At 38.5% G+C, this 10752-nt stretch overlaps 1 protein-coding gene across 1 annotated transcript; it reads left to right on the top strand.

The window, feature by feature from the left end:
• The first annotated feature begins 6 nt into the window (after positions 1-6).
• On the top strand, positions 7-5856 carry MAD2L1 (mitotic arrest deficient 2 like 1). Its single transcript, XM_006153106.3, has 5 exons — positions 7-86; positions 879-1025; positions 3064-3184; positions 4386-4489; positions 5043-5856. Exons 1-5 carry the CDS (start codon positions 14-16, stop codon positions 5213-5215), a joined length of 618 nt encoding a protein of 205 aa, XP_006153168.1. The 5' UTR covers positions 7-13; the 3' UTR covers positions 5216-5856.
• The last annotated feature ends 4896 nt before the right edge of the window (positions 5857-10752 follow it).

Here is a 10752-nt window from a genome sequence, read left to right as displayed (position 1 = left end):
TGCGGGCCTGGCCATGGCGCTGCAGCTCTCCCGGGAGCAGGGCATTACCCTGCGCGGAAGCGCCGAGATCGTGGCCGAGTTCTTCTGTAAGTCCTCGCCGTGAGGGCGGCAGGGAGGTGGGGAGGACTGACCTGGCTGCCCGGTAGGCCGGCGGGGCAGCCTCCGAGACGGCGGAGGAGGCCCTCGCGGTCTCCAGCCTCCAGCTGCCCTGGAGGGCCCTGGGGAAAGGCGATGCAGACGACTCCTCCCGACTCACGGAGGAGAGGCCTAGTCCGGCCTCGTGCTGTAGCCTCTTAGGGAGCGTTTAGGTGCATATCCCGGTCCCCCCAACCACCGCCCCCGCCTCCTGTAGAAGTAAGAGGACTTAGGGTGACTGGGGTGGAGCCCACTGTGTATTTTTACCCAGACCCTAGCCTCACCCCCGCCCCTGGTGATTCCGAAGCTGGGGGTGATGCACCCGAGCTTGGGAAACGCTGGTCTATACCAGGCCATCTGTGACTGATAGAGCAAGCGGGACTTGGGAGCAGAAAAGGAGGAACCAGAGAGGGAGTGGCTTGCCAGGTGCATTGGACCAGTTAGTCAGTTAAACAAAGCCTATTTTGACATCCTGTACCCACATTGTCTGAATTTAGCTTGGATTACAATGCAGCTTGATATTTCTCTTTCATTGCTACATCAATGCAGGTCTTTTATTTTAAAAGCAAGATTTTAAGGATTTTTAATGCCATTTCGTACCTACTCTGCTTTCAGTGCGACACAAATACATTTCAGCGTTTACAGCTTTATAGCATTGATGAATCTCTAGTTGCATCTAAATACGTTTCATTTTCCAGAGTTACAAAATGATGACTTTTCTTCAACGTTTCTTTTGCTTTCAGCCTTTGGCATCAACAGCATTTTGTATCAGCGTGGCATATATCCATCAGAAACCTTCACTCGAGTGCAAAAGTATGGCCTCACCTTACTTGTAACTACTGATCCTGACCTCATAAAATACCTGAATAATGTGGTGGAACAACTAAAAGGTATTTAAGCATTGGAAAAGTTTGAGTTTTGCACACCTCGTAGAGTCCACCACGTTTGCTAGCATCTCAAATACTCATTTTTTACGTCTCTGCATGGAAGTGTAAAATATCCTACTATTTCAAATATGGTAGTTCTCAACTGGGAGGAAGCAAATCACATACAATTTAAAAGAAACCCTACCTTTCTTCTGCTACATTTTCAGCAAGTTATGCATTTTGATGTTAGGAATCTGATAGGCTTTTAACAAAGCATTCTCTCTCAACTTCATTAGAAAAGTCCTTTGCAGTTAATGTGGCCAAATGGAACAAATTAGAATTTTCCATGATTATGATGGTATTTGTTATCTGTTTGAGAAAAATACATATTTTATGTTCTTTGTATGATATATCAATGTTTCATAACTGTTTTGAGCTTAATGTCCAGATTTGGTTAAGATCAAGGAGAGTAAAATTTGGTTCAACCAGAGAACTAAAAAGAGAGAAAGAATACTATTAAGTAACAGCACCCCATCGAATTTTATTTTTCACCTATTTCCATTTGTCTTTTTTAAAAAATCCTGCCTGTGATTCATTAAGCTTTTTCTATGGGAACACCCAGCTGTTAATACCTTCCTGCACTGTTGACATTTTGGCCTGATTATTCTTAGACATGAGGTACTTTCCTGTGTGTTGCAGAATGTTAAGCAGCATCTTCAGCCTCTGCCTACCAGATGCCAGTAACACACCCCTTAGCACTGACAACCAAAAATGTCTTTTTATATGGCCAGGTGTTCCCTGGGAGACAAAAATGTCCTTTGCTGAGATCTGCTCTAGTAGGTCAGTGCTGTCTGAATAGCAAGATGACATCTTCTTTGGAGGTGTGGGTATAGACCTCTGTCCTCAAGTCTGAACTGGAAAGACACTAGGAGCAATATACCTCTCCCAGAGCTATATCCTGAATTGGAAGTCAGGACTGAAGTCATTCCTAGGGCTGCACTGAGATCATTTGCCTCGAACTCGAGGCAATTATTGATCTGTGTCTTAATTTGTTAATTTTCCAGTCTGTTTTGAATCTCATTCTCTATCATTTAGGGACTTTATCCTATTTCTTGTCTCATATATTCTGCTTCTCTGTTTTGATTTAAATCAGTACCATTGGTTTCATCTCTCCAGTTCTAAAAGAACAAATTACCATCTACCCTAAATTTCCTCACATTACCACTCCACTTCCTTTTCAGAGCTAAACTCATAGAGATTTGTTTACATATACTAGGAATTGGCAGATCCAAAGGCTGCCTGGCTGTTTTTGTACTGTCCACAGCTAAGAAAGTTTTCACATTTTAAAGGGTCTAAGAAAAGACTATGCCGCTGAAATCTTGGTGGCCCATAAGCCAAAAATATTTACTGGATATTACTAATTATTTCCTGCTTTTGCTGACTCTTCAATATGCTCTCCCAATTTCCAAGATTAATTGAAGGCTCATTTTGAGGCTCTTTTCTCTTTAGGTAATCTCTAAAGTGTATGTAGTTTTATGACCTTATGGATTTGACTCACAGACTTGTATCTAACCTGCTTCTCTTTCCTTCAGACTCATCTAGCCAGCATGCTCTTCCCTTCCGAGTACTTTAGGCCTCTTACCTTCTCTCTTCTTTTCCATATGTAATGCTGATGATCCTAAAAGCTAAAGTCAAGCCTTCCCTGACCTTTTACAATCAGTCAGATTTTCCTGTTTTATGCTGTTTTTGCATCATATATTTATCCCTCATAGCAGCTTTTGCAATTCTAATATCACATTTATTGATGTGATGATCAGATTAATGTCATCTTCTGTGCTTTTGCTTTTGAGTAGGATTGGATTTATTGTATGTCACTATTCTATCCTCAAGACCCAGTACTGTACCTGGTACAGGTACTGAGTATTTGAAAACAGGAGCTAGGTTCTTGATGGGGCAAGTTTTCTTGTATGTGGCAGCAAGTCCAAAATATCAATGGTAGGAATTTGCTGAGGAGCTGGTTTACAACGCAGTAGACCAAAGCATGCTTTGTTATGTTTTGCAGATTGGTTATACAAGTGCTCTGTTCAGAAACTGGTGGTAGTCATCTCAAACATTGAAAGTGGTGAGGTTCTTGAGAGATGGCAGTTTGATATTGAGTGTGACAAGACTGCAAAAGATGACAGGTAAGTATGAATTGAATGATTTCCACATTGATTTTTTTCAAAACATTTTCTTAGCTAAATAAGTTCTAATTATATTGAACTAGTTACATATAAAGAATAGTTTATTTCTAATAAATAATTTCTAAGTTTATTTCTTTTAATATAATGGACTTGAGTCTAAATCTGTGAATTTCAAACCTTAATATTTGTGGTGGTATATAAGAATGTGAACATGAGGGACCAGCAGCTGGCGTAATGGCCGTCACTGGACTCCCATGTAGTCAACCGCAGTTTGAGTCCTGGACCCAGTGGCTTAAATTCATGCTGGGCATGTGTGCATGCGTGCCCAAGATCCCGCGAGAACGGAGGAGAAGGGATTGCCACGTGGCCAACCCCCCTGAGGGGCGATTTCTCACTTTCTGTCTTTCTGGTATAAAAGCCCTATAGCAAAAACCTCTCAAAAAAAAAAAAAAATACTATGAACATGGTATAGTAGAAGGGCCATTTACTGAATTGTTCACAAATACTTTTAACTTTAAAGGATGATCCTAGACTCTCTCTCAACTCCTACTTAAGATGCAGCTCTCTTGTAATTCATTTGAAGCTGTGAACTTCCTAAGACAATTCATAAGCCTCTGAAGTTTCTAAATTCCCTAGATGTGAAACCCCATCATATACGAATGGTTAGCATTGTCCTAGATATGCTTTTCTATAAACTTAGAACCATTTCTCATAATGAAAGGCAGTTTTCTACTGAAGCCTTTGGTCTATTTTAGGAAACTTTTAGCTTATAAAAATAATCTGATATACAGTAATATTTTAGGTTAATAGGAAGTTAGCCCTCTAGGCATTACTAAAAATGCCAGAATGATCATACTAATTAAATACTTTAGATACTACTTGCCTGCCTTTATTTTCTGAGGAGATGCTAGGGTTTTCCGATTTGCACTAGTTGACTAATTTTCTAGTCATCTGATAACTAAATAACCTGATACTAAGACCAGCCCGAATAGATGATTGGAAGATAGATGAAATAATGAAGTTTTTTTTTTTTCTATGATTACTAGGTTATAGGTCTTAAGGATATATTGTCTCTTTGCTTGACGTTTTTAATGCATTACTATCTGGTTTTGGAAGCATTTAATCAGATAAATAATCTTACCAATATGTTTTAAATGACTTGTGAAAAACTAAAAATTAATTGATTTGTTCTTCTTTACAGTGCACCCAGAGAAAAGTCTCAGAAAGCTATCCAGGATGAAATCCGTTCAGTTATCAGACAGATAACCGCTACAGTGACATTTCTGCCACTGTTGGAAGTTTCTTGTAAGTATGTTACGACTTCTCAGACTTAAGTTCTTAGGGAAAAAACTAAGTTGCTAGTTTAAGAATCAGTCCCTCTTTAAATAACTTAATTTTTGGTTTTTAATTGTAGAGAGTATATGTGCTCACCAGAGAATGAGAGAGATCAGGGGAGGGGGATAGAGAGGGACCACCCCCTCAATGGAATGTGGTAATGCCGCAGTTTTTCTCCTCTATTTCTCCATCCTGTCAGGATTTGAGGCAGGAACGTACTTGTCTGTTTTTCAAGCCACTGGGTCTGGGATTTGAACTATATGGTTGGCCTTGTGGGATTTGGCTCCCTTAACCACTAGGCCACAGAATCAGCCCAGTGATTTTTCTCTTTGTTTGAATTTTTTATAAGATAGGTAGCAGAGCACTGTATTTTCTGTACTAAAGTAGATTTCCATTGAGCAAAATAAATTACTGACTAGAGACCAGACTAAACTAGCAATGGCTGGTTCAAAGTATGAGAGTTAGGGAAAGTAGTTTTCCTTTTGAAAAATAATGTACTTCATTGATCTTATCCCCAATTTAGGTTCATTCGATCTACTGATTTATACAGACAAAGATTTGGTTGTACCTGAAAAATGGGAAGAGTCGGGCCCACAGTTCATTACCAATTCCGAGGAAGTCCGTCTTCGTTCATTTACGACTACAATCCACAAAGTCAATAGCATGGTGGCCTACAAAATCCCTGTCAATGACTGAGGATAAGATGAGGAAAATAGTCTAATTACAACATTCAAGTGTGATTTTTCCTGAAACCAGGTCAACTGTAGTTGATGTTTTATTTCAGTGGTTAATTTTTAATTGGGGAAAATCAGTGTTAGACTTTACTGAACTGTGCATAATTGTTCCATTCTTTGGTACCTGTTTGACTTACCATAATGTCGACACAGTGGAATTCTTGCACACTGTTCAAAAGGAACCAGCAGATTTCATCAGTATCGTGATGTCAGTTCTTTTGAAGGTGGTAACTGTAGATGGAAAAACTTAAAAGATAAATGCTTTACCAAATCAGACATTTTGGTCAAGTAGCTTGACTCAGTATTGGTAGGGAAATATTTAAATATCAATAAAAAAGAAAAAACTAGCAAAAACTTTGGAATATTCAAAATCTATGTATAGATCCTCCAAGTAACTAATAATCCATAAATAATTGCTTTATTAGGTGTTACTGTCATCTCATTGTATCTATAGTTCCCTATTGAAAAAATTACAATGACTAGATTTTAATTTATATAATAAGCCTGTGAAGCCATGGATTTCTGCTGTTTCATTTTCTATGATATAGAACTCCTAAATGTTTTTTTTTATGTTTTATAAAATCACTTTAAATGACAATGAAAAAATAAAATTTTATGTTTTAAATTTGTCTTTAAGTATTTGATATTGGTGTGGTGTTTTACGGTTAAGTAGTAGTTAGAATGGATTCAGGCGAGTAATTTCTCTCTCTTTTTTTTTTTTTTTTCGACACAGTGGAATTCTTGCACACTGTTCAAAAGGAACCAGCAGATTTCATCAGTATCGTGATGTCAGTTCTTTTGAAGGTGGTAACTGTAGATGGAAAAACTTAAAAGATAAATGCTTTACCAAATCAGACATTTTGGTCAAGTAGCTTGACTCAGTATTGGTAGGGAAATATTTAAATATCAATAAAAAAGAAAAAACTAGCAAAAACTTTGGAATATTCAAAATCTATGTATAGATCCTCCAAGTAACTAATAATCCATAAATAATTGCTTTATTAGGTGTTACTGTCATCTCATTGTATCTATAGTTCCCTATTGAAAAAATTACAATGACTAGATTTTAATTTATATAATAAGCCTGTGAAGCCATGGATTTCTGCTGTTTCATTTTCTATGATATAGAACTCCTAAATGTTTTTTTTTATGTTTTATAAAATCACTTTAAATGACAATGAAAAAATAAAATTTTATGTTTTAAATTTGTCTTTAAGTATTTGATATTGGTGTGGTGTTTTACGGTTAAGTAGTAGTTAGAATGGATTCAGGCGAGTAATTTCTCTCTCTTTTTTTTTTTTTTTGGAGAGGTTTTTGCTATAGGATGTGTGCGCTCGCCTTGCCAGACAGAGAGAGACAGAGAGACAGAAAGCGAGAAATCACCCCCCAGGGGGAATGGTCACACCACAATGCCTTCTCCATTCTCCTCTTGGGATCTTGGGCATGCCCGCACATGCACCCGGTGTGAGTTTTAAGCCACCGGGTCCAGGATGCGAACCGCGGTCGACTACATGGGAGTCCAGCGACATAGCCATTACACTAACTGCTGGTCCCTGGCAAGTAATTTCTCATGCTATCTAGGTTGTAGGGCCTAAGGGTAGAGTTGAATGGATCTTGAGGTAGTTTGAACCTAGTAGATTAAACTTTGGTTATACCCACTTCATCTCACAACAGCAGACTTAGAATAAGCGTCATTGGAATTAGTTTAGTTGAGCAAATGTTGGGATGCAGGACCTTTCTTTACTCACTTTACTGTCAGCCTACTTTTCCTCATATACTTAAACACCATGTTTATTTCTGTGCCTTCATTAAGACTCTCATCACCTGATCTCATCATCTCATTCTTTCCACCCAGTTCTCAGCCCATTTTTTAAAGCTCAGTTGTTGGCAAACCTTTTTTTAAAAAAAAAAAAAAGAATTATTTAACTTTATTTATTTATTTTCATTTGATCAGAGAGGGAAAGGGAGAAAGCAAGCCTCCAGGTCCAGGACTTGAACGGTGGTCAGCCATGTGGGAGTCCAGTGCCCTTAACCACCCACGCCACTTGCTGGCCCTGGCAAACTTCTTTCTTAAGTGTATTCTAAATCTTATTTCTAAAATTTAGTTTATTAAATGTTAAGTATTAAACACTATTCTGAACTCTTAATGTGTTGACTGATTTAACCTTCACTGTTTATTTAGTAAATGCACATAATCCATTCATTTAAAATTACATGTGGAACGTCTATTAACCTGCAAAATACTGTATGCCAAGTGCCAGGATGAGTGAAACAACGTTTTTTTTTCTTTGTTATCTTACCTGAATCAATCATGTCTCTGGTCCACATATGCGCATAAAGAGCAGCATATATTCATCTCAGTGGTGTCAGTATTTTCTGTTCATTAATTGATTACGGGAGGGCCTGTATACTTGCTAGAGAAAGACAGGGAGGGAAAAAGCACTATAATGTGGCATAGCCATGTCACAACCTTCCATTTCTCCATCATGTCAGGACTCGGGGCATACTTAAAACATGCCTGGCATATTTTTGAAGCCTCTAGGCCAGACAAACCAGTGGGCCATGTGGGATCTAGCTCCCCTAACCTCTAGACAACAGGACTGATGATGCCTGTATTTAATGACAAATATAATGAATGTTGTTAGGAAAGTCCCTTCCCTAAAGAGTTGTTGAAGATACCCAACTCTTGAGGTCCAGGTGGTTTGAAAGGAACACCATCTCTGTTTTTTTCTCAAATAAGAAAAGCAGTTATACACAAATGGAAATGATCCTGAATTGGAGTGATCAAAAGTCTAGGTTTCTGTAGAAGGTAAAGTATAAAGCTGACAAAACATACACTTGAATTCTTAGTGGACTATTTCTAAGCTCTGACATTTGAAATGTGTATTGAGAAGGAAAGCATATCCACAGCTTCAGTGAAAACATGAACATTCTCATCCTCTATAGGAAATCAAGTTTGAACATCTTTATACAAATCAGTGACTGCTCTGGCCACCTGGTAGCCAGTAGTTAAGGGAACCAGATCCCACCTGGCCAACCCTGATACAAATCTCTGTTCCAGCCTTTTGAAAAACATTCTGGAAACAGGTACATGTGTGTGCATGCCCCAAATCCCCATAGAATAGAAAAACAGGGTAAGGAATTGCAGAGTGGCCATGCCCCACTGGGAGAGGGTGCTTTCCTTCTCTCTCCAGCAAACACATGCACCCTCTGGCAATTATAGAAAAAGGAAAAACGAGGGACTGCTTCAAAATATGGAAAGATACTATCAGAAAACATTAGCCGCACAGGGAATGGGAGGAAAATCTGAAAGCAAGGGCAGTTTCTGGGTCCTCAGTGACAAATTTGTGGACTGTTTATCTCCAATATTAGCTTGAGGGTTTGAGAAAAGTGGCAATAAAAAGCCTTGCATTTTGACAGTTTAAGATGTAAGGCTGTTTTGAAGTCACAGTTTAAAAAACTGGTGTATACTTCGGTCCTTTCAACTCAGCTAATACTGTTAACATTAAATTCTTAGATTTTTAAATCATTTGCGTGTTACTATTTACTCTTGTGAGATTTCCGAGGAACCAGACAGGATTTTTTTTTTTTCTCCTTAGAGATTACGTATAAATTAAGAAATCTTCATTTTAGATTTGAGAAAATCTTCAGTAGGAACCAGGTTATGAGCTTTACTGGTAAAGCGAGATTGGAACAGCCATGGCCAATAACCCCAAGTGGACTTGCCCCACCCTCTTTCTCTACCTGAGGCTCACCTAAAAAGGAAGACATTTAAACCAGTCACTGAAAGAATTGTGACTGGCCTCTACAGCATGTTAAACAGAGAAGCCACAATTCCAGTGAGCCTGTCAAGCTCCGAAATAAAGCCCAGAAAGGACTGAACTATGCCTTGTTTTCATAATTCTCCCAGTGTCATCAATAGGAGAATTGGAGCCTCCATGAGGACGCGTCAGCAGAGTGTAACAATCTCCTGTATGAATCTGCTTTGGCTGCATAGCAGACAACCACAGGACATCAGCAGTGTTTTTTGTTTTGTTTTGTTTTGTTTTCTCATCCAAGTCTGAAGGTCCTCAGGGGTGGCTCTGTGCCACGCATGTCATCCTATCATTGTGGAAGCATTGTAGGGAGGACTCTTAAGGCTTAGCTTCAATACATTCACACTGATGTTTTTCAGCATTCCAGTGACCAAAGAAAGTGTTATGAGTAAACCAAATTCTGGTGAGACTGGGAAGTATACTCCCATGGAGATTGGGGGAAGGCCATAGATGTTTGATGAAAGTGATCTGCTGCTCCAAGGGTCAGCTAGCTTTCTGCAAATGCCAGCTCAGGCTTTGCAGGCATATGGTCTCTTGCACCTAATTAAGTCGCTCATTGTATCTCATAAGCACTTAGTGTGTTAATGAATGAGCATGACTGTGTTCCAATAAACTCGGATGGCTGGAGGATTTGGCCTGAGGATTGTACTTTGCCAACCCTATAAATCGATTATTAGTGTGCACTTTGGTCACGAATATTCAAATCCTTCTCTAGCTTAGAGCACTTGGTTTTGTGAAAAATAAGGCTCACTTGTAAAACATTTGTTATCTCCAGCCGTAGTATTTCAAATTAGGTATCTCTCGGGATTTTATCTCACTGTCATATTCTCTGAAGCACTACTGGCTTGCTCTTTGGGGCACTCCTTAGGATACCCTATGCTGACAGCTTGGGAAAGGAGGATTTTTGTCATAGGATACATAAAAAGAGGTTCACAATAGCATAAGGGATCCATAGCACTACTTTCAATCATTTTTTATTATATAAACATTCATGCTGAATAAATGTTTTAAGTTTTATTATTTTTATTTATACGATATTATCAGAATGCATTAATGTCTCTTGTATTCATTAACCTATGTACTGGGTCATTGGAAAAGTCACGACATATTGTTCTAGGTTTTTCTATGCCAAAGTGCATCATGAATTTTCCAAGGACCCAATGTTTTAAAATACAGAATCAAAAATTAGCAAAGTAAGGTAGGTATTGTCACCTGTTTTTCCATTTGTTTTATTTAGTTGTTTAGCATATGCAAGTTATTTTCAAGATTAATTGTACATGAAAGAGCAGATATAGCTATACTGCATCGTAACTCTTATATTCTCCACCAGATGTCACTAATGTAATATTCAAATTAAAGTGAATTTCTTCTGACTTTTAAAAACCATAATAGTTTCTCTTATTGGAAGTTAACACTGGGATTTCTGGCTACAAAACTACATATATCAGGGTGGGTGGGGAACCACTTCGTATCTATTATTTTCAAGGTATTTTGCATAAATTATTTAACACTCATGCTTTAATGTATTGTACAAGTTGAACTGTGAGGTCAAGGGGCATGCAAATTGTCTTGATTCTGAAGTTTAGATGGTCTCTTCCTTCTACCCCCTGCCAAGGAAGCTCATCCTCTGACTCCCCAGTGATCACAATAAAGGATGTTTGCTCACCCTATTCCTTTTACCTTT

Source organism: Tupaia chinensis, unplaced genomic scaffold (genome assembly GCF_000334495.1).
Source record: "Tupaia chinensis unplaced genomic scaffold, TupChi_1.0 Scaffold000362_1, whole genome shotgun sequence".
NCBI classification, from domain to species: Eukaryota; Metazoa; Chordata; class Mammalia; order Scandentia; family Tupaiidae; genus Tupaia; species Tupaia belangeri.
This window is presented reverse-complemented; position numbering and strand designations above follow the sequence as displayed.